General features: G+C 51.5%; 1 protein-coding gene across 1 annotated transcript in view; it reads right to left on the bottom strand.

Annotated features, from left to right (window-relative positions):
* Positions 1-27139, bottom strand: part of HSPA12A (heat shock protein family A (Hsp70) member 12A) — a 59928-nt gene that overhangs the window by 15858 nt on the left and 16931 nt on the right. The window contains exons 5-10 of the mRNA XM_040624315.1: positions 21690-21726; positions 13208-13293; positions 11634-11761; positions 8788-8974; positions 6575-6679; positions 1966-2082 (exon numbers count right to left, since the gene is read on the bottom strand). Of these exons, the coding sequence (XP_040480249.1) occupies positions 1966-2082; positions 6575-6679; positions 8788-8974; positions 11634-11761; positions 13208-13293; positions 21690-21726 (660 nt within the window). The remainder of the gene's footprint in view (positions 1-1965; positions 2083-6574; positions 6680-8787; positions 8975-11633; positions 11762-13207; positions 13294-21689; positions 21727-27139) is intronic.

Below are 27139 nucleotides of genomic sequence, written 5' to 3'. Positions count from 1 at the left end.
ACTGAATGGTCCCTACCATCTTGAAAGCATTCGGTGACTAAACTGGATATAACTATCAAATCAGAATTACAAAGAGCCAAAAATTAAGCTGCACAAAGGCCGCACATATCAGAAGTTACCCAGCATCCAAAGGACGGGCCAGTCTTCAGAGCATCTCCGGGCTTCAGAGAAAAAAGTCCACATGTCCATGAACGCTGGTCCTGCTAAGGAGCTGCTGACCTATCATCTACCCTCTCGGGTGCCACTTTGATTCTGCCGAACCCTAAAGGGCACCGCACCCCCATCTGCTCAGTTTCCTCCTCGCCCGAAGGCTGAGGGGCCTCCCTGCCAGGCCCCACCGCTCCGAGAGGCAGTCCTTGGAAGAGCCGGCCCAAGGCTCCAACAGCCCTGATAAATCTCCCAGTCCCAGCACCTCTGTTTCAGGCTAAAAATAAGAACTGACCCTTTTCCGGGTCACATGTGTGTTGCTGCAGTTTTCCTGTGGGAAAACGAGAGTCAAAGCCATGCATCCTGAGTCTCCTTCCTGTGCAAACTCAGAACGTTGCCTGTGTCTTCCAAGAGAGCCGTGTCCCCGCGTCCCGTCTTTGGACACTGAAGGCTGACACTGCAGACTAGCTCCAGGGTGCCTAGGGCTTCTGTGCACAGCGAAACTGCATATGGGTTTCTTCCTTTTTAAAGAAGTTGACTCTTTCTAGAACTTCCACCCTCTTCCTTCATCCCTATCAAAACAAATCTATTTTGGGCAGATATGGAGATTGAGCCAGATTCTCACGCTGAAGGGGACAGCAGAGGAGAGCCTGTGATAGAGGGAAGAAGGGGAAGTGGGGAGAGTGGGGGGGCAGGGACATTGCTCTCCCCGGGACTTTACCTGTCATCTGGAGTAAAGCTCTAAGCTCTGAGTATAATTCATGACACCAAGGAACCCATGGCCATTTTGCTCTATTCAGTGCTCAGGGTTGCTCCGATGGGTGTTTGAAAGGAAAGGTTCATACCTATGGCTATAAACTCAACATCAGAGACATGTCCCCCGGGAGGGGTGGCTGTCCCCTGGGAGGTGTGGCAGGGGGCAAGGGAACATCTACTACCTTGGTGACTTTGCCCAGCCCAGCTCAAGTCGAAGGCTCTGAAAACTGACTCTCATTGCACAGAGTGGGCCCAGGCCCCACGATGGGCTTTCATTAACCCAGGGGATTAATTACAGCGGGAGCCAGTTCTGACCTGGGGGTCAGAATGGCACGTCAGCACGGCCAGCCATTCTTGCCATGAAGTCAGACCCTCGTGGAAGCCCTATCATGGCACACGTGGCCTGCAGACAATGTGAAGCTTGGCGGCCATGAGGGCCCATGGCGCCCAGGAGGGACGGGCTGGCCATTGGCACTAGAATGTTCTATCCATGGTGCCATGCTGACTGGCACGCTCCTCAGCCATGCCACTGGCCTCATCCAGGTGTCTGACACTATTCAGGTCTGGCGGCCTCACCACCCCCTGACCGTGAATGCTCCCGTGTCGCTCACAAGGTGAAACGTGCAGAAGACCATCCTATTTCCCTTATGTCCCAGCTGCGTACGTGCAGATTTCAACCTCTATCCCAAGCTGATGTGCTTGGTGCGCGGCCATCGGCTTTCTCTCTATTCCATTCTTCTTCAAACATTCTTATGGCCCAAGCGTTTTCCTTGAGGTTCCACTCACCCATGGAGAAATGTCTCTGTACCCCAGTTTGAAATCCTAGCCCTGGGGAATCTACGGTAGCGAAGGTATAATGCCAGAAAGAAAATCGAGCCCAGCCCAACCCTTGTGGACCTGACCCCCGTTCCTCCCCCAGGACAAAGGCTCCATGTCCTCTGGCCTGTGGGAAATCCCTCACTGCCTCCCAGGGAGGCCTGTGAGTGCTGGCGACACCTGAGTGGGGTGACAGTCACCACCGTGAGCATCCTGGGCCCACATCCACCCCACCCCCACACTCACCTGATAGGCAGCTTGTCTCATGAACTGCTTGGCGGGCTGTTTCCAAATGGCAGGCACTGTGATGACCCATCTGACATCAGAGTTCTCGAACTCCGACCCCGCCTGGTCGCTCAGCTCCTAAAGCCAAGGGAAATGCAGCAGGTCAAGGAGACACAGCTGGTCCTCCTACAGCTTCATGGAGAATTCCAGGCTTCCTGGCCATGAACTTTTGGGGCATCTACTCTATACCTTCCTGAACTTACCAGTGTCAGGGAGCAAGGGTCCGCTTCCCGAATATTCCGCAAGCAGGGAGCTCTGCTCCTTTCATTCACTGAACATGACTGCAGGCAGGAGGCAGGCAGGTCAGAGCCCTTTGGCCACTTCTGAGTCATGTGACAGGGCAAGTGACAGCTTCCCAGGCCTCAGTTTACTCATCTGCACCATGGGGATAATAAGACCTAACTCACACTGTTATTGGGAGGAGTGACCATTTTCTGAGAGCTACATTTACTGGGAGCTTCCTCTGTGTCAACCTCGTTCAGAACTTTGGATACCTCATATCCATTAGTCCCAGGATCCCACTAGAAAGGGATAACGGTCAGCTTTTCTACAGATGGGGACACCTGAGTCCTAGATGTGTGCCGTACCTTTTGACGACTGCACAGCTGGAAAGTGACAGAGCCAAAATTTGGACCCAGACCCAGGTATATCGTAACTCTAAAGGCTAAGGTCTTAACTAAATTGTTACGTGTGGTTTCATATCTAGAACAGGGCCTGGCCCACAGTACTGCTTAACACCTGGTGGCAGCTGTTGTCAGAGTGGTCACTGTCCTCTGCCTTATCGCAAGGCCAGCACCTCAGGGAGGTTCTTCTAGCAGGACGGGAAGGGTATGAACGACATGACCTAAGCAAGAACCATGCTGCCCTTAGCTTTTGGTCAAGGTTAAACCACATCAGCGGGAACCACGCGGATAAAGGGGATGGGCAGAAGCTCCAGAGGTTCACACCGACTCCATGCAGACAAAATAGGTCTCTAGAAGAGTTCTTGGACTCAATATTCCCATCTGTAAAATGGGGAGAATAAAACTAACGTTCTGTGTTTCTGGGGAGATTGAGAGCACATGGGGAGAGGCTCGCCCAGAGAAGACCTCTGATAAAGCTTGCTCCTTCCCACCCTTCCCCTCCGCTTGCCACATTCACCAGACAAATCTGAAATCAAACATAAACGTGCACCAACGCGCATGCGTGAGAGCCGGTTGTGGGGACAGGTTTCCGAAGATTAACATGCTGGCGATTTGCTTCTTCTGATAGCTATCTCATTTCCTCTCTTGTTTCAGTAGATACCTTGGGACTGAGCCACCGCGTCACGGAATTAACTTCCTCTGCGATCAGTCAGTAAACTTTTTTTTTTTGCCCTTTAAAATTTTTTTTTCATTTTTAATTGTGACAATAACCCATAACGTAAAATCCACTACTTGAACCTTTTTTTTTAAAGCACACAGCTCAGCAGTGTTAAGTACGTTTAGTAAACTTTTTTAAAAAACATGTTTTTAAAAACATCTCTGCACGAGGCCCGTGTGAAGCAGCAGGTTTGGTTTTGTTTTTTTATCGTGTTTTATTTCCTTGCAGGTCTGCATTGGGCTTTAAAGGCAGGTGAGGGGCGACATGTGCTGGGAAGGGTTCTCCGCATTCCGCTGAGTACCATCCAGGCTATTTTTGAACTCTTTAAACAGGAGAAGGCTCAAAAGGTGAATGATGGGCTTCCCTGGCCGTAGGGAAGGTTGTTTAAATAAGCTGTTTGTTCGCCAGTGGATGGAGTACGGCTTAGAAGGGAAAGGAGCCTGCCGTTAAACATCTCCTTATGTCAGGCACTGTCCTCGCCTTCCTTCATGAACGATGGCCCTGCTTCATGCCTGTGATTCCTGAGATATGCTGCTTCCTAGATTCTCTATTTTGCTTATCCTGGTCCAATGTGCCAAGAGTCCCCTCCTCTGAGTCCACCTGTCCTTCAAATACCAGCCGGTCCTCTCGTGGAGGGCCCGGTGCTTATCAATCTCCTCAAATAGCTTTTCTCCGGGGAATTTCTTTACAGCATGTTTCCTGCTGGGAGAAGGTGCGAGCAGGTTCCTGAAGCTTTCAGCTGAGCTGACATGTTTGAAACCACACACCCTCCTGCACCCCTGCTGGACCTCGGCCTCCCCCCATCTCTCCCCTCCCCTTCAGAGATGGGCTGTTCGCTCTTTTCCCCTTGGCCAACCTGAAACGCTCTTTTCCCCTTGACCAACCTGAAACACAATCCAATGTCATGGACTTTCTCGGATCCTACATTTTCCCCAAGTCCCCATGCCTCCTCTTCCTAATCCAAAGGCCCCCCCGAGTCATCGGCCTCCCTCTGCTCCTTCACCTTTCTCCAGGTGGCCACAGGCACTCCATGCAGACTCCAAAACTTGTGTCTTCATTGGGTGTCTGGGCTACCGGGCACTGAGCCCATCCCCTGCGATCCCTTCTCTTCAGGCTGACAGAGGTCCGCATCTCTGAGCGCCTCCTGGTCCGCTTTGCTGCCGCCTGGAACCATGGTGCTCTCCCTCACTACCTCCATCTCCCTGCTACTCCTTCCTTCTGTCCTCTCCCCTCTCCATCTCTTCTGGTGGAAGAATTATTTCCCAGAATCCACTTCCTCTCTCCACCCTAGCCCCCTCTTTCTTCTTGGTTTTCACACTTCCCAAATGACCCCCACTCTCTGAGTCTCAGAGCCCTCAGACACATCGGCTTCAGGATCTGAGTCTGCTGTTTCCATAGGGCTTTCCTCCACCCTGCAGGCCCTGGGGACGCTGTGGTCTCCCTCCCTCGAATGCTATCACTGTGGCCATGGCATTCCCCTATTAGAAATCCTTGGATGGCTCCCCATGAGCCAAGAAGTTCCTTAGCTTGGCATTCAAGGTTTTGCACAATCTTGACCTGAGCCCCCTGTTCCCGCTCGATCCTGCTGCCTTGTCCTTCTCTCATCCCAAACTGTTTGCTTTCCAGAGCCACCTGCTCTGTTTTCTTTGCCCTGCGTTCTTCTTGTGCCATTCCACCAGCTCAAATACCCACCCTTCGAGCTGCTGCCAGTGAGAAGTCCCAATGCATCTCCTCCAGGGAGCCTTCCATGCTACTGTCCATTGGGCGGATCCTCTGCCTTCACCAAATACCAAACACCCACATGTTTGTAACCAAACACCGATCCATTGACTACATACTCCTTTACACTCTGTTTATTTCGACGCTGCCAGAACTGGTATAGGATCTGGCACACAAAAAGTACTCCAAAAGAAGAAGGAGAAGGAGAAGAAGAAGGAGAAGGAGAAGGAGGTACTTGAATGGAGGAAGACAGTATTATGTTCTCACGTCTTTGTTTCCCTCAGGCCCTATTTCTAGAATTCTATTCCATTTCTAGAGTTCACTAAATTTCTTCTAGTGATCACATAATACCAAATGCTTCTGAAGTTCCCAGTTCTTTTTGCATAAGGCTCAGTACACAAGGCTCTTTACGTATCTGACTTACACCCACTCGTCACCATGACCATGGGCAGAGACACCGAGTGGACAGCTGTATCCACTTAGAAATTGCCAATTCTTCCCCATCCAGGGCCTCACTGCGCAAACTTTGCAATGGTCATCCAAGGGGCTCACGTGGGCACCAGCTTCTCCCCTGGGGTCTGGGGGGACAGGGAGGACGGCAGCAGCCATTTGCCAAGAGTTTACTGTGCCCTGTCCCGAGGGAGATGCCTCATGTCTGGTTTAATATCAGACAACCCACGAGGTACGCGATCTGCCCCACTCTTCCGGTTAGGAACGTGGGTGTCGGAGAAATTAAGCACCTCACCCGAGACCCCACAGAGGCCACACGTGTCTGCTGCCTGTCTTTCTCCTTTACTGAGATATAATTAACATACCATAACATTCTCCTTTTCCAAGTGTACAATTCAGTGGGTTTTAGTATATTCACAGGGTTGTGCAACCATCACACTCTCTAATCCATCACCCCAAAGAGAAACCCCATTCCTATTAGCAGTCACTCCTGTCCCCTCCCCCAGCCCCCGGCACCTGCCAGTCTGCCTCCTGTCCCTGGGGATTCGTCTGCTCTAGACATTCCTTAGAAATGGAATCATATGGATCAGCTGGCTTCTTTCACTCAGCGTAAAGTTTCCACGGTTTCTCCATGTGGTCACGGGCGTCAGTGATTCATTTCTTTCTATGGTTGACTAAGATCCCCTTGTAGGGACAGACCCACTAGTGACCCATCCATCCACTGATGGATGTTCGTGTTGTTTCCCTTTTGTAGTTATTACAAATACCGCTGCTGTAAACACTCATAGACAGGTGTTCGTGCAAACGTGCGTTTTCATTTCTCTTGGGTATATACTGAGGAGTGGGATCGCTGGGTCACATGGTAGCTCTGTGTTTCACCTTCGAGGAACTGCCAGATGCTTCCACAGCTTCTGCCCCACTTCCTATTCCCGCCAGCAGGGCACGAGGGTGCATCCTGCTTTCTGAATGTAAGTCCCATGCTTCCTCCCTCGAGGCCGTGCCTGCTCCCCTGGCTGGCAGGTGCGCCTCCCCTGCCACAGGGCCCTGGCACGTGTCCTACCTTCAGGGCCTGCTCCTTGAAGTACTGCAGGGCATACGCGAATATTTCAAGGGCTTTGACTTTCTTGCCGTTGGCTGCCGTGAGGTCTGTATCCATGGTGAGGTCCTGGTGGGGGAGAGAAAGGAACAGTGAGACGAGGGAGGAGAGACAGGTCTTGTGGCTTCAGGAACGGCTACTTGGAGATCTGGGGAAGCCAGTGAGCCCTATTTCTGTTTCCTGATATTTAGTAGACTGGGATAGTGGGTCCCCCACTATCCCCCGCTGAGGGCCCTGGCAGCATTGTCCCCTTACTGTGTCGGGGGCCCTGGCTGTTCCCTTCACCCCTACCTCTCACTTCTCCCTCCCTCCTTCTCATTCTCTCTCTCCTGGATCCTCACGGGGCAGAGGTTTCCGGGAGGCGACAGAGCCCAGGAGGAGAGACAGGCAGCAAGCTCCACTGCTGATGCCACAGACACCCTATTTCCACACTCGGACATACATGGTCACCCTTGGGAGCCCCCCCCCCCCCCCCCCGCCCCGGCAGAGGCCTAAAGCATCACACCAACTCGCTGACTTGCATGATGTCGAACAGACAGGAAGCCTTCATTCCCCGATGAGCTGACAACCAAGTCGCCAAAATAGAAGAGCTCCTATTTTAAGGCTTGTGCTTAATCCTCTTGGGAGCACAGCATCACCGCCTCCCTTCCTCACCAGAAGCTAATGCAGTCCAGTCCTTGGGTGGAGGATGCTCTGTGATACGCTGGCTGGACTGGGGTCATTCAATAATGACCAGAAAAGTGCTCACAGGGTGGCGATGGGCAGAGAGTGGGAGCAAACATCAGGAAGAAGCCCCCAAGTCAGCCCAAACCCAGAGGCTCACTACTCCCAGGGGCAGGGGGATCAGCCTCCGGATTGATCCAGGCTGGATAATGAGGCTTTGTCTTGAGAGCATGAAGGGGCACGAAGCTACCAAACCAGCCTCGTGGAGCCTGTCAGCTGTCCTGACCCATGGGCACAAGCTCCCTCTTCCCAACCAGCCACACCACCCCTGGTGCTCAACAAAGACACCCCAGATTTGGGGAGGCAACTCCCAGGGCTCAGAATGGAAGAAATCCCTGTGCTCCACCCGCACGAGACTGCTGCTCGGCAGTGACTCCCATCAGAGGAAACGGGAAGGATGCATTTCTAGCAGGAGCCTGTCTGCTTCACAGAGAGACAGCCACAGCGATGCGCACAGAGCCTTGGAGGCAGGGTGCTGGCCGCTGGGTTTCCATTAACATGCGTTTTGCCATCTGCAAGCACGTAACAGCAGACACACGAAAGCAGTAATAACAGGAGCTAGCAACTGACTAGAACTTCCTCGGTACCAGCACGGCTCTAAGAGCTTTATATATTTTGATTCCTTTAATCCTTACAACATGCCCATGAAGAAGGCCCTGTCAGTGTCTCTATTTCACACAAGCCCAGAAAGGTTAAGTCACTTGGATTAAGGATCTTGCAGGTGTCAGAGGCAGGATTTAAATCTAGGCTGTCGGGTCCCAGGGTCCGTGGTTTTAAACACCATCACCATCCTGAATCTCTAAGTACCAAGAATTAAGGAAAATTTGTGGGCTGCAAGGCTCACACTGAAAAACATCCTATCCTATGATCCAAACTTTTCCATGAAGCTTGGGAGAGGGGGCCTCACTGATGTTGACAGCTTACAGAGCGCTGGCATGCCGGGAGCAGGGCTGCTTTGGGAGTGGAGCCCCCAGTCAATGGGGCGCCTGATTTCCTGAGCTACCCGCATCTCCCCACAGAAGGTTTACTTCTAAACTTGGTAGCTAATCGCCCCTGCCCGGGGTCCCCCCAAATGCCCCTGACCCCCAAGGCCTGACTTCAGAATGCCTGGATCTCAGAACAACCCAGCAACTGCAGAGGCATCTCGGGCATGGCAGGGAGCCCCCAGCGCCTCGGCCTGGGCTCCAGCCACGGTCCACTCGGACCGGTCATTTGCCAAGGCACACACGTCGTTAAACATTCTGAATATCTCTCTGCGCACGTGTATGTCAGAAAGGGCTATGTATTCTGCAAAAGCGTCATGTGCACCAGGTCGTTTCTAAAATCAAGGTAAACGGATGTTACTTTCTGCTCGGGAGAAACCTGAGGGTTCCCTGGGTTGGGAAGACCTCGGGGCGGGAGGAAGCTTGGCTCCCCAGCGCGGAGGACTCAGGGCCAGCGAGAGGCTCGCTTACCCCAGTGGTATGCAGCTTCATCTTGAACTTCTCCAGGTACAGCCACTGCTTGGCCTCGTTGGGATCCAGGTCGTGGTAGAAGTCCCTGGCGGCGTATCCGAAGCTGTGGAACTTCCTCTCCGGGGTCAACAAGATGGTGGTCGGAGTCTTCTGGTTGGACACCCCGGGGTCGCCCCCCTCCCATCGCCTGACACCAAGGAAAGGCAGAGGTTATGGGACCTTCCTTCATAATCCCAGTTCAGGCGGCACTGATCTGAGCACCTACTGTGTGCATGATTCTTACAGACGTGGGTGCTCACAGGGGTCGAGACAGATGCGCTCTGGTTCCACTGGTTGAGTGGTGATCAGAGACACGACTTCAGTCAGAAGGAAGAAGGAAAGGGACAAGCACCAGGTTCTAGCTCAGGAACGAGGGCAGCTTCACCTGTGTACTCAGCGTTTACTGAGCACCTACTGTGTGCCAGGTGCTGGCAACAGACACAAAACCTTTAGTCTCTGCCTTCAAATAACTCGCAACCTAGGAGGTTTGGTCTTTTTTTGCGGGAGGGGTCTGTTTTTTTAATTTGGAAGCCCTCAAAACAAATGTATAGCTGGCTTGCGTCCTCTCTAAAACAAGGTAGGGTATAAACAAATACATGAACACCTGCCTTATCGTGTGGGAACGGGGGACCCAGGAAATGCCCTAGGGGTCAGAGAAGGCAGAGGGGCCAGATGGTGGGGCAAGGGGAGGAATGCAGGGCTCAGGTGAGACTCGAAGGACTGACAGACAGCTGTCAGGATCTTGAAGGAGGGAAGGGCACTGCAGGCTGCTCAGAGGTGGGAGAACACAGGGCATGTGCAGGGATGCTAAGTGATCGGGTGGGGTGGAGAAGGAGTGTGTAAATGGGAAGTGAGAAATGAGATTGGGAAAGTGTGTGGAACCAGGCTGAAGAGAACCCTGGGGAGGGAGTGAATTAATCAGTGAGTAACGGGGAGCCACTAAGGGTTGGAGGGCAGGGGCACGGCAGACCAGAGCTGTGGTTGACCGGATCACACTGAACGAGACAGGAAGCAGGGAGGCTGAGGAGGAGGCTCAGGCCTCATCTGGGAGCAGAGGCAAGGGGGCTCAAGCAAGGGTAGAGGAGAGGGGTGGAGGAGGACAAGCCGTCCCGAGGGAGAACTGAGCCAAATGGCCACGGTGTGGGGGCAGGAACCACGCGTGACCGCTCACAAACGGAACTTTCTGTTACCATGAACAACTGACATTTTCACTAGGCAATGAACCTCCTGAGCTTTTCCCCTTCCAATTTTTATTCCTTCATTCCTATTAATATACAAAAAAATTGAGCTTTCTCAACCATAATTTTGTCAGTCTGTATCAAGGTTAACATGTTCTGATTGAAATAAAATTCAGGTAGGGCGTCCCTCCGAAATGCCTACAAGAACGGAGATGATGTCTCCAGAGGCCCGAACGCTGCTGACACTGTGTGGATTCCTCCCGAGTTATTGCCATGTTATTTCTGCTCTTCTTTTTCTTTTTTTTTCAAGTTGTGCTGCAAGACTATCCCTTCGAAATAACATTTCTTAAAACAACTATGTAGAAGCTGATAAACACTGATTCTAGCTTTTTATAGCATGCTCCTCTCCCTTCCAGGTTTCCATCTCTGGGGACGGCAGAGCAGACCTCACAGCAGGTGTCTAGCGACCCAGAGGCAGAATCCTGGCGGCGGCTAGACAAGAGGGCTATGCTGTCATTGGGGTTCTCCACTAGGACTCGCTTTACATTATTTCCTGAAGATATGACACCCACGGGTCTCTGGAGCCTCTTAGGACATCCAAACCAAGATTGGAGTCGGGGGTCACTTTTATTATGACTTATGTTTTAAGCAGCACACTACAAAAATGCATAAGACCTTACTCTGGGAGCCATAATTAAATTCCACAATGGCTAGCTAAAGGAGCTGCAAAACCGATCACAATGTATCTTCAGAGCCATCCTTGGATTTGGAAAATCAGAGTGATAAACTCCTTGGCTCCCAAAGCTTTGAGGGACCACAGACTCTGCAGGAGAGCCATGCACCAGACTGGAGGAGCCCGCGTGGGTGCCAGGGTAGAGCAGCGTCCCCGCAGACAGTCCATCACGTGTGGATGGGGAGGACGAGAGGCTGTTCTAGGCTGCTGTGTGCATGGCGGGGCAAGGCGGAAGAGGGGAGCGGTGTCCTCAGGACAGAGTGTGTCCCAAGAGACTCCGGGCAACTTCAGGGTGACCCTTTAGGTTCACCTGGCTGAAATTCACCCAACTCTGCTTTCTGGTTCCTATCATTTAAGGACTAGCACCTTCCCTGCTTACATTTTACTCTGTACTAAGCTTGATAGGAACTCTCGTTTCATATGCACACCCACCGTGAGACAGACACTGTCATTACCTCCATTTCACAGATGAGGAAACTGAGGTTTAGAAGGTCCAGCAAGAGCGTAAGTTCACACAGTGTGTGGCCAAGCTGACTCTTGGACCTCCTCCATCACAGATACCCTACAAGTCAGCACCTCTTCCCTGGGCTGCATGCTGCAATAACCCAAGCCAGGTTTCCAACACCGGTCCAGGCCCTTCCCCAGACCCACTGACTCAGAATTAAACCAATGCTTTTACAGACCAGGAACCTGGAGCCCAGAGCTGAGCGTGGTTTACCCAAAAGGGTCAGAGGGGGTTTGGGCTGAGCTGGGCCGGCATCCAGGACCCGCCTACTAAATGCCCTTCACCTGCTTCTTAAACGAATCCCCCATCCCTCCCCCAGGGCCCTCCTCCAAGTCTCCACAGGGACACTGACTGGCGCCCGCACACGGCCCTCCCCGCCCACAACACTCACCTCATCACGTGGATACATTCCGGCTCCTTGGTGAAACTGTAGGCATAGCCACTGGACGTGGTTCCAAAGTCAATGGCCACCACCACCAGAAACGTCTGCTGCTCCGAGACGTTCGGGTCAGCATCGTTCTGCGGGTGTTCAGAGTAAGGTATGAGGGGTGGGTGGAGGTGGCCGAGCCTGGCCTTGCACCCTGCCCAGTAGTGCACCTCTACAGACACAATTCTGGCTTAAGTGTGTGTGGCACACCGTGAGCCTTATGGAGAGGCCAGGCCAGCCTCAGCCCCCCACCCAAGTGGCTCCAGGAGAAATGGAGGTGCCCCCTGAGTGGAGGCCCAGGCTGCCAGGGTGAAGACACCTGCCCACAGCCTGCCCACCACCCCCTTTATCAATTGCTTATGAACATGACTCATCATAGAAAGTCCATCCAGTCTGGGAGCCCAGGGGTTCCCTGAGTGACACAATCCTTCCCTCACTGCCCTCCCCGAATTCCTGTGCAGACACTGCCCAGAATGCTTTGCCAGCTGTGGCCTTGCCACATCCCAAGCGACCACTCCATCTGCTCAGGCGTGTTGTGTGTGGGAGGAGGGCTTTGCATGCCAGGGACCCTGGCCATGCGATCCTGGCAACATCAAGTGAGTGGGGCAGGCCATTCCAGGTTTCCAAGCCTTTTTTTTTTTTTTTTTTAAGCAGTGTAGACTTTTTTTTATATCCACAGAACTTCAAGTTATAAACCACTAAGCTTTGGGCTTGAAGTGTACTGCTTAGAGCAGGGGGTGAGAGCCCCACCCATGTGGCCTCTCCTCACACAGACCCCCATCCCCACACACCCCAAGGTGACCCTGAAGCTCTTACGGGGACCCCTCAGGGTGCTGTCTGGAAACTCGCAGTGGGAGGACCGAGCCATAGGAGGCCAGCCTCCCAGTCTCCCAGGACTGAAGGAGTTCCAGGACACTGAGTACGGTGAAACCCAGACAGTTCCAGGAAAACCAGGACCAGCTGGTGGTCCTACCCAGCGGTGGCTCCTGCAAAGCCACCCCTCCCGGGGGCTCTTCTCTGGTCGGCTACGTGTAAGTCCCTTGAACAGGTGCCCCACAAAACTCCATCTTTCCAGGGAGGGGTAGGGTGGGAGCAAATGCCCAGTCTGCAGCCCCCTCCCCATCCAGGTCTTCTCTCCCGGGCCAGCTGATGCAGAAGCCAGCCCAGCCACAGGCTTGCGGACCCGGCGGTTAACTGCAGTGGAAAAGCCGCTGCTTTTCACTGATGCCCTGGCCAGAGGGGGCTGCTCCCTTCCAAAAGGATGCCTCCCAGTCTCTGGGCCCTCAATCTCTAAAGGGATGTTGCCACCCAGCCTGCGAGGCACCCAGGCCAACAGTTCCAGAAGCACCAGCCACACAACAGACAGCCTTTTCAGGCCCAGGGTGGGGAAGGGGCTCGGTGGGCTCACATGGCGAGTCCCGGGACCATGACCTCCCCACCCACGGAGGTGAGAGGCTGCCCAGCAGCCTGGCTGGTGAGAGCAGATCAGAAAGCAAAGATCATCAGCACGCACCCCTGCGCGTGGACGCGTTTCTTACCACGATATGGGAAGGGGACAGCGGCGTTATTCCTGTGTCCCCCAGACTCCGGGCCGGAGAGGAATATGCAGACGTCGGGGCTGTCTCTGAAAGGAAAGACAGAAGCCCTGCTTAGAAGCAGTGTGGGCTGAGCCGGGGCAGGAACAAGCCAGGGGCTTCCTGCTACGGGCGGGCGCTGTTGCCCCCGGGAAGCCTGAACCCCGCCACACACACGGCCTGTCTGTTCTGGCATTCGTTTGTGTCTGGTAGTCGGAACGACCAAATGAAACGTTCCTTCTCTCCCCGTGACCACCAGGCCTCTCACTAGGTCCCACCCAACTCCCACTTCTCACAGACGCTGCCCGATCCCCACCTGGCTTCACGTCCAGGCTTGTGCTCACTAAAGAGCCGGATCCTCACCGGGCACCACGAGGGGCCAGAGGAACCTGCAGCCGCCTGAGCGAACGTCTGTGTGCATTTTTTGGGAGGAGTATTCAGGGTCCTCGCCCTACCCCGCAGATCAACGAGCCCTATTACAGGAATAAAGGACAAGAACGCAGCTTCCAGAAAGAACGTCCTGGCTTCGTGGACACATCACCTCCCCCCTTCCTGTGGCAGGAAGCCGCATCACAACGTGGGGAACTCCGCTCTCTTCAGTGATCCTGACGGCTTTTGCCATCCAGTATGGAAAACCGCGGCAGAAAGTCAGGTAGGTCGGCATCCCCGGACCCCGCACCTGGGGCCCCACAACAGACATGAGGTCAAACCAGAGAAGAGCCAACAGCAAAGCCGCCCGAGCATCATTGTGTCGATTGCCCGGCTAGTCTCGCAACTCTGCAGGTGTGGCCATTCGCCCTGACACCTTGCCAGCGCCCGGTGGCCCTCCCCCAGGAATGAGCGCCCAAGGAGAAGTCACACTGTCCCTGCTGGAAGCTCCACCCAGGACTGGCAGGGCCGGCACCGCAGCGGAGCACCGACGGCGAGAGACCCTAGGCACCCACAGATCCCCGGCGCAAGCAGGGGTGCCCTGCAAATACCGCTCCATCTAGTACGCAGCCTCCTGCCTGGTAGGGAGAAATGGGTGATTTGCTAAAACACACTGGTGGGCAAGGCAACCCAGAGGGTGTGAGGTGTCTGCGAAAAGCCCGTCCGCTTCTAGGGCAGTACGGCAGCGGCTCCATCTGCCTCTGCTACCACATCGCTTTGGTGAATCCCACACACTTACTGGGTTTTGTTTTTTCCTGCTCGGTGAGAACTCAAATAGCATCATTACCGTGGGTGCCAAATGGGCCGAGGGAATGAAATGAATCACGAAAGGGTGAACGCGAGCCTTCAAATCTGCACAGCCACCTCCACTCTCTGCAGGCATCTGGTCTCCCTCCTCCTGTTCCAACCCCTGGGAGAAAACGCGGAGAGGCGAGTATGTACAGTGGCCTGAAACCAACCGGCTGGGCAAAGGACTTCACCAGACATTTCTCCAAGGAAGACACACAAATGGCCAACAAGCACGTGGAAAGATGTTTAATATCATTAGTTATTAGAGAAATGCAAATCAAAACCACACTGAGATACGGCTTCATACCTGGTAAGATGGCGGCTATAAAGAAAAAAGAACGAACAAATGTTGGCAAGAATATGGAGACACTGGAACCTTTGCAGATAGCCAGTGGGAGTGCAAAATGGTACAGCTGCTATGGAAAACAGTTTAGTGGTTCCTCAAAAAGTCAAATATAGAATTACCATAGGACCCAGCAATTCCACACCTAGGCGTCTACCCAAAAGAACTGAAAACAGGGATTCAAACAGACACTTGTATGTGCACGTTCACTGTGATATTATTCATAATAACCAAAAAGTGGACACAAGCCAAGTCTCCTTCAACAGATGAGTAAACAAAATGTGGCATATCCATATGAGGGAATATTACTCAGCTGTAAAAAAGAAATAGGTTCTTATGCACGCTATCACATGGAGGAATCTAGAAAACATTATGCCAAGCAAAATAAGCTGGACACAACAGAACAAGTATTCTGTAATTCCACATACATGAAATATCTAGAATAGGCAAGTTCATAGAGACAGAAAGCAGATCAGAGGTTACCAGGGACTGGGAGGGAGGAGGAAGGAATGGGGAGTGCTGTGTTTCTATTCAGAGTGAGGGCAAGTGCTGCAAATAGTAGTGACAGTGGTTGCACAACACTGAATGCAATTCATGTCCCTGATTCGTACACTCAAAAATGGTTAAAAGGGCAAATTTTATGTTATGTATACTTTATCACAATAAAAAAATTTTCATTAAAAAAACTCAACTTGCTCGTCTTAGAGGGAAAGCAATTTCTGATTCCCAGGAGCACTCATGGCTTTGTGTTCTTGAAAAGAGAACAGAGATGTAAGCCCGGCTTCTGGCCCAGCCTGCTGATGTCCATCCTCTTTGCTAATCTCCCAGCCAAGGGCACCCTCTTCCATAGAGCAGGGGGAATCCAGCCTCTCTGCTAGGGAGTCCAGCCAGATGGTCCTTCCCGCCTGTCGGCGAGAACTCTGCCCTGCCCACGGCCCCTTGGGCAGCCTGCAGAAAGACGCCATCCAGCAGTGGGATCCACCTTCTCTCCACCTGCTACCTGTGCGGCCCGCGGCCATGTGTCCACATCCTCACAGAAGGTGTTGGAAGACACCAAATGTCTAATTGCCCAGTAAATCTGGTGTTGGCAATTAGCAAACAAGCTATTATCCGCAGACAAACCATCCACCCCGCTGTCTGCTTGGTTCTAATTATCCCATCACTCAGCTCTTCCCAGAGCACGTCCCACTGACTTGCAAAAGAGCATGTGTTGGGCCACACGTTGAACACATGCCTTGGGCCCCCAGAGGACTCCAGGATACGTGAGGACAAGAACCAAGGATTTTCTTGCTCCTCACTGTACCTCCCCCACCCTAACCCCTTGCTGATCACTCAACCAGGCCTAGAGGCAATGGACCCTCGTGGACCTTCTCGGTCAGAAGTGAAAATGCAGCTGTACCATGTGATGATTTAAAACTGATTTGCACAGAGGCTTGGAGGAGTAACATTTTCATAGATGCAGGCCTATCGTGCACGCCCACAACTAGAGCTCTCCATATCCCAAATCGAAGGGAACTCACCAGTTAAGGTGTACCAATTCCGCACAGGCATACGCAGAGCCAGAACTGAAGACTTTGTTCTATTATTTAACTGTTTAGGATGTCCGAGTGGTGCTCCAAAATTCATGGGGAAAAGAATATGGAAAAGGCGATTTCAGGCCCTGAGGGGTATGGACAATTTCTAGCATGCTAATCGTCTCAATCAAGCTGGAGAGCTCCCGTTCAGTAGGTAAGTAATTAGGAATAAACACAACAGGGTCCATGGAATATTATCTATTGATCTATGGATATTTGACAGATCTGAGATAAGAGGCAACAGAAAAAAGTTGATATATGGAATGTCTAGATGCACAAGGTACCGCCTGCGTGTCCTGGCCACCGACCACTTCCACATCGGCCATACTCCACAGTAAGACATACCAACTGTCACTAATTGTGGACAAGGAAAGCCAATACAATAACATCTGCCCCGTGAATACACCCACCCATGTGATATACCAGTTCAAGGACATACAGGGGGCCCGAGCACACGGGAGATGACAAAGAAGGCAAAGCTAAAAGCCCCCAAAGGATAGAGATTTTTAGAGTGCAGGCTTGGGGGCCAGAAAGGAAACTGATGGAAAGAGCACTGAGACCCATCTGTGGAGGTTGGGAGAGAAGAGTGGCAAACAGAGATTACAGAAAAATACTCCACCAGAAAGTGTCATCAAGGACAGAGCTGAGGGACCTGGGAGTTCTAAGAAATACCTACTCCACTGGTACAGCTACGTTAAACAGACACTCACAGTATCTTCCACGTCCAGCCCAACATCCCCCTGAAATGTGGTAACACAGAGGGATCTGATGATTTCACATCACAGAATCAGAAAAACCCTGAACATTTCAAGAATGCAATCAGCCACAGAATGATGGTCAAGCCAAGGAGAAAGAAACCATGAAGCTCTCTAGTAAGCCAAGAGAAAACAACTGCCAGGTCTCCTTTCCTATTAGTTTCAGATAATTTAACGTCACTTCTGTCTTGTGTATTTACTATGCGATTTTTTATTTTTAGTTTGTGTGACTATACAAATAATTTGATAAGGATGTTTCTAGGTTCACTCAACCCGGAACCCACCTCCTAAACACATCCTTCAACCGAGTCACTTTTAAAATAATTTTTGCAGCAAAGAGGGGTATGAAAATATCTTTGCAGCGAAGTAGAGGATATAAATAAGTAAAAGTCTGACTCAACCAACAAGTCTCCTGCCACAGGATTTTTTTTTTTAGAACCCCAAACCAGATAAGGGAGGAGAAACTAGTTGAACTTACTAGGTTAATATTCATTGCCTTAGGGGTGTGAGAATTAAGATACCAGTTTCATCAGGATTCCTGTTATAAAATGCCAGACATGTGAAAATCAGACACATTTTTATTTGCTCCTGGCTCTAATGACTTTAATCAAGGCAGATGTTCCTAAAATAAAAAACGGTCTTGATAAGAAACGTCAAAGCCAGCCATAATTCATGAACTCGCTTGTCATTCTTCTCTGCTGGAGACATTAGTCAGCAAGTGGCCGTGAGCAGAATTGTAGACTTTCTGAGATACATAAAATTGATCCCTCTCCATAAATACGACATTGAAAAAAAAAATGAAGACAGAACCGTTGGGGTGACTTTCTTCCACAAGGCTCTAGGCTCATGTGAAATGACAGGTGGTCTCAACAATGGTGACTCCCCAGCTTTTCTGAATAGCCCTTCTTTCCAGCTGCCAGATTTATGTATCTATCAAATAAATGCTCAATTTCAAAAGGATTTTTAAGGTCTGGTCCTTATGATTTAAAAAAATGCAATATATATTTTCATTTCTTTCCCTCGCTAGCTGTGAGATAACAGGTATTTGCTGAAAATTGCCTAAAATCGGGCTATTTGAGGTAAGCTCTCCCTTCCTCTTTCTCCTTATATGCCCTCCCTGCACTGTCATCTTCGAAAATTGATCAGCTCAAGGTCATGTGTAGGTTACGGGCAAAAATCTTTTAAGAACGAAAATAAAAAAAATTTATTACCCTATAACAGGCTTCATGGCTAGCTGAACTAATGCATTATTACTGTAAGCTGAACTTCCATTTCAGTAAATAATTTATGGTTGTTTTTTTTTTAATCACCATGGTTGATGTCCAGAGTAAATGGAAATTTTATTGGCATGAACTGGGAGACCCTCCTGGCTACAAAGAACACCGAGTGTAAAATAGCTGCTCTCCAAATGCTAAATAATAATTATGGAAATGAGTATTTATAGTGGCAGAAGCCACAGCACCAAGCACAGCCGGGTGGGGGGCACCCCCAGGCCCATCCTGACACTAGGCAGCATCTTCCACTTAACTACCCCCAAGGATGGTTCAGGAGATGAAGTGCCCCAACGAGAGAGAACTGGAGCAGCTGGATTTCCTGAGAGACAGTGAGCCCCACAAGTCCCTGCAAACCCAGACCACGGTGGGGGGGATTCACATGCACATGTGTGTCCGGGCCACTGTCAGGGGAGGTGAGGAAATGGTTTCTAGACCAAGAGTTCTTCCTACTAACCTTCATGAATTATATCCAGCAACCTCAAGGCCCTGACCCCTGGAACCCAGATCACCCCACACACAGTATTAAGATACTTCCGTCCACCTGGCTTCTGTTCCATGGACCTTGGGCTCATCTGAGCAGGGCTCTATTTCAATTCCTCTCTGATTCCTCAGCTCCTGACATGTCACAGGCATTCAATAAATGTTGAGTAGTTGGACGGATGGATAGATAAAAGAATGGATAGATGGATGGACAGATGGATGGATAGATAAAAGAATGGATAGATGGATGGACAGATGGATGGATAGATAAAAGAAGGGATAGATGGATGGACAGATGGATGGATAGATAAAAGAAGGGATAGATGGATGGACAGATGGATGGAGAGACAGGTAGGTGGATGGAGAGTTGAGTGGATGGATAAAAGGATGGATGGATAGGTAGATGGACAGGTGGATTTCTATGTACGCCCAAAAGTGGATTCAGTGACTATCCACAGATCTGGAGGGGTAGAGGTCTTTCCCAACTGAGGCACTGACCCCTCTGAGTCAGAATGTTGGTAATGCATGTGCTGAGTTACCTACCTCCAACAACGTGCGATCAGCTCTCAAAGCACCCAGACCCGCCTGTCTCCTTAGACGGCCCCTTTGGCCAGTGCAACCACCATAGCTCCCAGATAGAGCTCCCAGACTCCTCCCTCCCGTCTCACTGCATTCTCAAGCCAAGTCATTCCTGTGAGAGAGTCTTCGCATCTCTCACATTCACTCCCTCCTCTGCAACTTCACCACCACAGCCTTGGTCCAGATCTTGCCGACACTTACCAGGGCTCCCTCCAGTGTGTCTCGGGCTCCCTGCTCCAGGTCCACCCCCCTCAAAGTCATGCTCCCCTGCAGGCAGAGCTATCTGGTCAAACCAAGGTCTGCTCAAAGTCCACCACTGTCAGGGCCTTCAATTCCCATGCCCCACAAGATGAAGTCTCTCCCACCACCAGCACTGGGCCCTTGAAAGTCCATCCCCGCTCCCCTCTTTGGCCTCTCCTCCTTCCATGGCCCCCCTTTCCTGGCCATAGCAAACCTTTTCACAGAGCCTGGAACATCTGTGTTTGCTCCAGCCCCATCCTGTGCCTGGAGGGCACCCCACTTCTGCAGTGTCTTCCAAAAGTCAGCTCCCTCTGTTTGAGGGAGCAGAGTCTTCCCTTCGTCCTCAGCAGGGAGGAAAGAGGAACTCTGTCATTGGCACCCGGGGATCAACCAGCAAAACCCAGGCTGGGGGAACTGCTACGTGACAAGAGCCAGGCTTCCCCAAGAAGTAAATTACAAAGGAAATATACAGGAAAGGAGGGGAAACCTAGAGATCAAAGAGTCTCAGACTCCTGATCAGAATGATCAAGAAAGTGTGTTAAAACAGATTGCTGGCCCCAACCCCACCCCAAAGTTTCTACTCTGACAGGTCTGGGACCACTGAAAATTTGCATTTCTAATAAGTTCCTCTGTCATCCTGATCAGCCCCAGGGACTGACTCCTACAGCTTAAAAGACACTTAAGAGACACAGTGACTCCAATCATTGCAATCCATGGGCCTATACTGGATCGTGGTTCAAATGAGCAATAAAAGAGTAAAGGGGGCAGCAGGGCCACCAGCTTGGGCAGCAGCGCCAAGGGGCAGGTCTCTCAGAACCAAGACAGCTTAGGAACAGGAAGGGCAAAGCCAGAGTTGGCTCTTTGGCTGTTGTTCCTAGAGGGATGTGAGGAAAACAAATGGCTCCCGACGATGATGCAGAACTGGGCAGGCCAGGCAGCTGGAGAATGCCCAGGTGTGAACGGTCACCTCTCTCTGGACACACCTTCTCCCTCTGTGAAGTGGGAAGCCATATTCTCAGGGCTCTGTCACTATGTTTCAGTAAACAAAGGACATAACTCATGAGAAGCCTTCAGAAATAAATAACAGCCCCCACCCACCATCTGCTGCATTCCTTACTGGGGTCAGCTATTTATGCACAGTTTTGACTCTAGGCTCTTGTACAAGTTTATTCAGACTTACATCATTAATTTGAAATTATTAGAAATGTACAAACCCAGAAATCTACCAGGAAAGCTATCATAGTCAACAACCACCGAATGCGAATCTCGTGCCGAGCTCCGAGCTTTACAGGTCTGACTCATGAAATCCTGCTGTGTGCGGGGGCTGTGAGGTGCTGTGACTCTTCCCATTCCATGGATGAGAAAAGTAGGGCCTACAAGGTTAAGAAAGAAGACCATGCTGTCAGGATGCCACCCAGCTCCACAGTTCTCCAACTGCCTGCCCAATGTCATGTGTCCAACAGGTGCCACTGCTCATGACAGATGAAGCTACAAGAGAGATGTGAACATAAATCCCCATTTCACAGATGAGCAAACAGCGTGAGGAAAATCAGGAGGGCACAGTCACGGGCATTCCCAAGCCCCAGCTGGCTAGCTCTGCCTCCAGGCTCAGAAGACTGTGGAGCTTGTCTTTCTATGGACTCTGAAGCCCATTAGGGCTCTCCATTTGGAAACCCTTAATTCTTCAAATCCAGAGATCATGGGAGGGGCTGCTGATAACATGGAAGTTAAAGGTACAAGTTCAGAGTCAGAAAAGCTTGAGTTCAAATCCCAACATAGCCACTTCCCAGATGCATGGCTTTGGGTGAGCTACTTTATTTCTCAGCACCTCGGTTTTCTCTCCTGGAAACTGGGAGGATGGGCGGATCACGATGATGGTGATATATTTTATAGGGTCGCTCTAAGGACAGAATGAAATAATACCTATAAACCCCGTGCATGGCAAGCACTCAGTAAATTATAGATGTTATTTATTATCGTTACCATCATCATCATCATCATCATCAAATCGGTCCAACTGCTGTCGCAAAATAGGCCATGTGCCTACACCAGGGGACTGGCCGGGCGCCCACAGATGTGCAGTGAGCGAATGCATTTCCTTTCAAAGGTGCTTCTCCAGGCTTGTTAATCAAGGATAAAAAGACCCACTGGACAGAAACTTGGCACATGGAACCCTCAGGGAAACTCCAAGCGAGGGGAACAGGGCTGGTGCTGCCACGGGTGAGAGAGACTGTCTGGTCCAACTTCACTGCTCAGCCCATCTGCTCACCCCAGGGGCACTTTCAGAAGGAAAGAGGAGGATCTGGGAAGCCACCTGCCCCACTCCCACCAGGGAATGAAATGCAGGCTCTCCTGTTCTCTACAGTGAAGCACACTTCAAAACTGAACAAGTCGATGAAAAAGCTCTGCCCCGCTCCAAGGAAAAGAGGCCACCTCCCTGGGCCCCAGGAAGACCCTGGCTTAGCCTCCCCCAATTTCCATCATGAACAGCCTTGGGGCGGCTCAGTCCCCAGCGGTGCTGACTGTACTGAAGTTATAGACAGAGGCAGGGGACTCTTTCACTTCCCAAACATTCGCTATCTGTCCCTGGGGAGAGGTAAGGGAGAGGCAGAACAGGAAGTGAGGGTTCGGGGAGACAACAGCTGAACCTTCCTGATGAGAGAGAGTTGTACCATCTCCAGGCAGGAAGGGGTGCCCTTAGCCCAGGTGTGCCCCCAGCTGGGGAACACGAGCACGAACTTCCCACGCTCTGCCCGTGCCCTGCCAGCTGAGACCCTCTGGAGAGGGTCTTACCAGAAGAGACAGCTTGTGCACGGCACAAAGGCGCCTGCCTTGGGGGAGGATGTCTCCGAAGCAAAGCCGCATCACCCCATAGGCAGGGGTACCATTTCTTACCACAACGGAACCACCCCAAGCCATGAAATGAAGGGCTCTATCACCTAGAGTAGGCGCCATTTTCCAAGTTTCACACCCAGAGCAGATCTTTTTCTAATAATCTAAGAGGGAGCCGTGGCACTTAATTGTCAAACGGGAAAAGGAAAAGCCTGGTACGGCACTGAGTTCCCCATCACAAGAGGGGTTCAACCACTCAGTTGGAGAAAAACTGGGGGTGGGTGGGAACTAGACTGTATAGATTCGTGCATTCAGCCTAGATCCACTACGCACATACTAGCCATCAGGAGCTGTGTGGAGGCTGTGTCGCAGCGTGGTGAAGCCCAGGGGAGGGCTCGTCCAAATCCCAGCTCACTTACTTACTGGCCTTGGTGGATCCTGCTGTGTCTACCCACAATCCATTTCGCTCTTCTTAACTAAACCTCAATTTTACATGACGATCATGGAGGCTGGGGCCGGGGGGGACCTTTCCCCAGACCCAGGGCTGATCCCGGGTAATCGAAACCAGCCATGGAGAGCCCCTTCCCCTTACCAACAACAGAAGTCGGAATGGGTTTGTGACCCAGTTTTGGCCCATGGAGTCACCTGGACGCTTCTGGGAAAGAAATATTTTTACTCTAAAGCCAGTGCACTGAGGAAGAGCCTGTGGGCACCATCTTGCCACCAGCCTGAGATGCACATACCATCAAAAGAACCTCCTTCCGTTCTTGACAGGGTCCATGAGCTGCCAAATGCACCTGCCTTGGGGCTTGCTGGTCTTCTAGACTTTCCATTCCATGTCCTAACTAATTTCCTTTTTCTTGAAACAAGATAAAGCCAAGTTTTCCATGCTTTGCAGCTAAAAACAGATTCATAGTTGGGCAACCTTGAACAAGTTACTAAACTTCTCTGTGGCTCGGTTTTCTTTTTGTATTAAATAGGGTAATAATAACTTTTACTTTGCAGGATTAATAAATATTAAATAAGAATAATGCAGGCAAAGGTCTTAACAAGTGTAGCTGTTATTACTTATACAGTGTCTCGTTTTATCCTTACAAACAACCCAATGAGGTAGATAATATGTAGCTATTAGCCCCATTTAACAGCAGAGGAAACCATGGCACAGAGAGGTTAAGCATCTTCCTGAAATCACACACTCCTAAGTGCCTGTCCCCAATGCCTGAGCTCCTTCCCTCCACCACACTCCAGGCCCGAGGTTCCAGGACTCTGTAACTGGCCAGAGTCTGTACCCAGGGCAGCTGGCAGCACTGCACGCAAGAAATGAGAGCTGCGGAGGGAGTGGAATCAGGGAGGGGCTGCGAACGGGCATGAGCTTCTTTTCAGGGTGATGAAAATATTCTGGAATTTGATGGTGGCAATGGTTGCACAACCTTGTGGATGTCCTAAGAGCCACTGAGTTGTATACTTTAAAATGGTGAATTTTATGGTAAGTTAATTTTTTTATGATATGTGATCTCAACTTAAAAAAAAAAAATCGAAGAGCTGCTGGAAACCACCCTGTAAGGAAAACTGTCCCAGGTCCCGCCTGCACTCAGGAGCACGGTCTTCCTCCCTGGAAGCAGACGTTAGTCACCCTCACCCACCCTGGTCACCACTCCCTCCTGCCCTCCCTCCATCCCTGGGAAGCCGCCAACCTCTCTGCCTGGCAGAGTCCACAGCGATTCTCCCAGAACTTGTCCAGCAGCGGGGCTGGCTGCCCGTCCCGGACTCTGCGAGCGCACAGGCTTCTCCCCAGACACCCTGCTCTTCGGCAGCGTGTGGACCCGGGCCCAGGACAGGGACGGCGCCCCAGCCACCAGCTGTGTTTTCACTTTTCCCCTAGATGCTCTGGACAGAGCCAAAGGCCATACTCCATCCTGATGGAGAGCTGCACTTGGACGACTTGTCAGGGCTTCTCCCGCAGACAGGCAGTTTCGAGGGATTCTGGAACCCATGCTAGAAGATGCCCAATAACCTGCAGCCGTAACTAGCTGTCAGCTGAGGTCACCGCCCCGTCTTGTCAGGAGGGCAAACCGCATCAGCCTTGGAACATTCTTCTGTGTAACTACTTGTATGTGCTGCTGCCCCTGAGCCAGGGTCCTGGGGCTGGTAGGTGTTCGGGAACCTGACTGAGATATTGCTGCTTCCAGAAGATAGAGAAAAAGAGAAGACAAGGGCATGAACCATCCACTGCAACCTGGACAGGGGGGACCCATAGGGGGAGCTCCCCAGGATACTGGACATCCACAGGAACCAAATGCCCTCTCTGCACCGGTGGCCTGGCCCTGTACACAGAACACTGCTCACATGGTAGCCAAACATTTCCACGCTAGCAGGAGGGACAGAAAGTCCTTTCCGAGACTTTCAAAGATTTTTTAAGTTTAAAATCCCTCATTCTTACTCTGTTTTATACAAAACCTTCAGTGAGGGATTGGCACTCTTACAAAGAGAGAATTAGTAAACTGGGTTAAGATATTGGTTAACTTAAGATTTTGCTAAGGTAAGCCGGCATGGCAAAATTTCAAGAGAAACTCCTCTTGAAAGGATTTAAAATAGAGTATCTACTTCCAGAGCGGGAAAGGGAGATAAAAACAAAGAAAGAAAACCAATGAACAATTCCCCCAGGACCAAATTTGCTCAAAGTCTTTTCCAGGGGAGTGAAAGGCCATGCCGAGGTACTTGCCGGGGAGTGAGGCTGACTTCCTCAGGCTGCTCCACGAGCCGCAGGACCCAGAGTGTCTCCCAGAGCATCTCCAGGCCCACCGGAGACCAAGCAGCTTTGACGAGGTGGGCGGAGCCTACCCGTACTACAGGAACATACTACGTGAATCCCCAGGAAAAGCTGCATATTCTGTGCTTAGGAGCCACAGGGAGGCCACGCAGACGGCCCCGGCTGCCCACACACCCCCCGGAGCATGTGTGCTGTACGTGCACAAGTGGACAAGCCTCCAGGACCCTGTGCCAGCCCCTGCAGTGTCCAGGCAGGCAAGAACCGAAGCCCGGGGAATGGGACTTTGCACCTCCCCCCCACCATCCGCAGAGGGCCAGCTGCCCAAGCCGGAGACTAGGAAAGACATCTGTAAGCCCAGGTGGTCTGTCTGTGACTTTTTGTTACTATTGTCCCACAGGCCTGTCCCTCCCAGGGCGCAGGCCTGCCTGCTTCATTAAGCCCAACCCTGTGTGGGGGCAGCTCCTCTGACTTCATTGTTATCTTTAACAGCTCCTTCTAGAACTCAATTAATCAACAGCCATCTCCTCTGCAGAGCAGAATGCTCCAGACCCGGAGTGACCGGCCTGACTCACGACAGGCACACCCCCACGGAGACGGAATGTCTGAGCGCAGGGCCGCGACCTCCCCTCTGGGCGGTGACCCACAGGAGGTGCTCACAGGAATGCTCCCAACAGGAAAAGTGGGAGCTGGTGACAGGGACACCTGCTCAGGTCCGTTCTCCCTGCCCTCGTCTCCCTGCCTCTCTCTCCCCACAGACCCAGTCTAGAAGCTGTTGATGGTGTGGACACAATGTTGAGGACATTCTGTGTTAGTGAACAAGAAGATTCTAGAAGCTAAATATGCAGTGGGGAATTTCTACCCAAGCTGAACATATCCCTGCCCTAGCACCCAGCAACTCCACAACTAGGATTCTACTCAAGAGAAGTGTGCATATATAGGCATCCACAAAAAGATCTGTTCCAGAATGTTCACAGCAGGGTTTTTTTTTTTTCCATACTCACCAAAAACTGGAAGCAATCCAAACATCCATCGATAAGAGAATGGATGAACCAAGTGTGGTATCGCCGTACGATGAAGCAGTACTCTGCAGGGCAAGCACTTCAGGGTTCCCTGGGAAGTTCATCCACGAGGGCGCACGTGAAACAGCCCCCCATCCCCCTCAAGCCCTGCGTGTCTGTCCGTGCTCTCCTCTGCCCCGTCCCCAACAGGCTGCCATTAGTCTTGTCTCGTGGACATGCCTCACATGCGTATTTAATTCATGAGAATCCAACTGCGAGTTTTCAGGCCAAAACAGGGTGAATGATTTCAGTTCAAAGGTTGTAATTAAGAAAACCGTACAGTTCTATTTACCACTCTTTGTTAGACACTGTGGTAAGTGCCACAGGCGGATTGGGGTGCGGGAGGCAGTCCCAGGGTGGTGTGCTTGACTGGCATCTTCAAGGACAAGTTCGCTGAGTGAACAAGATGGGGAGAGAACACCAGGGAAAGGGAAGAGCACGGGCAAAGGGAGAGAGCTGTGGAGAGCTTCCCAGAGGGCCCCACACTGTCTCCAGGCTGCTCCCCTGAATCATGTCACAACCACCAATTCCATCAGGTTACTCCAAGCCTCGAGCACCTACTGCTGTTCTCTATTGCCCTACATATCAGATGTAGCTCGTTAACCAATCAGATGCCTCCACTAGCCCCTCACCACTGCCCCACCATCATGACTGTCCCCATAAACCCCTGCACCAGCTGGACTGTTCTCTGCCATGTGGGAGGCCATCTGCTATCCCCAGGCCTGGCTCACACACCCATCTGCAGGGGGAAATGGCCCCACTGTCCTTCTCCC

The sequence above is a fragment of the Ursus maritimus genome, unplaced genomic scaffold, assembly GCF_017311325.1.
Source record: "Ursus maritimus isolate PB19 unplaced genomic scaffold, ASM1731132v1 scaffold_7, whole genome shotgun sequence".
Classification (NCBI taxonomy): Eukaryota; Metazoa; Chordata; class Mammalia; order Carnivora; family Ursidae; genus Ursus; species Ursus maritimus.
Note: the sequence above shows the minus strand (reverse complement) of the source record. Positions and strands in the feature narration are given on the sequence as shown.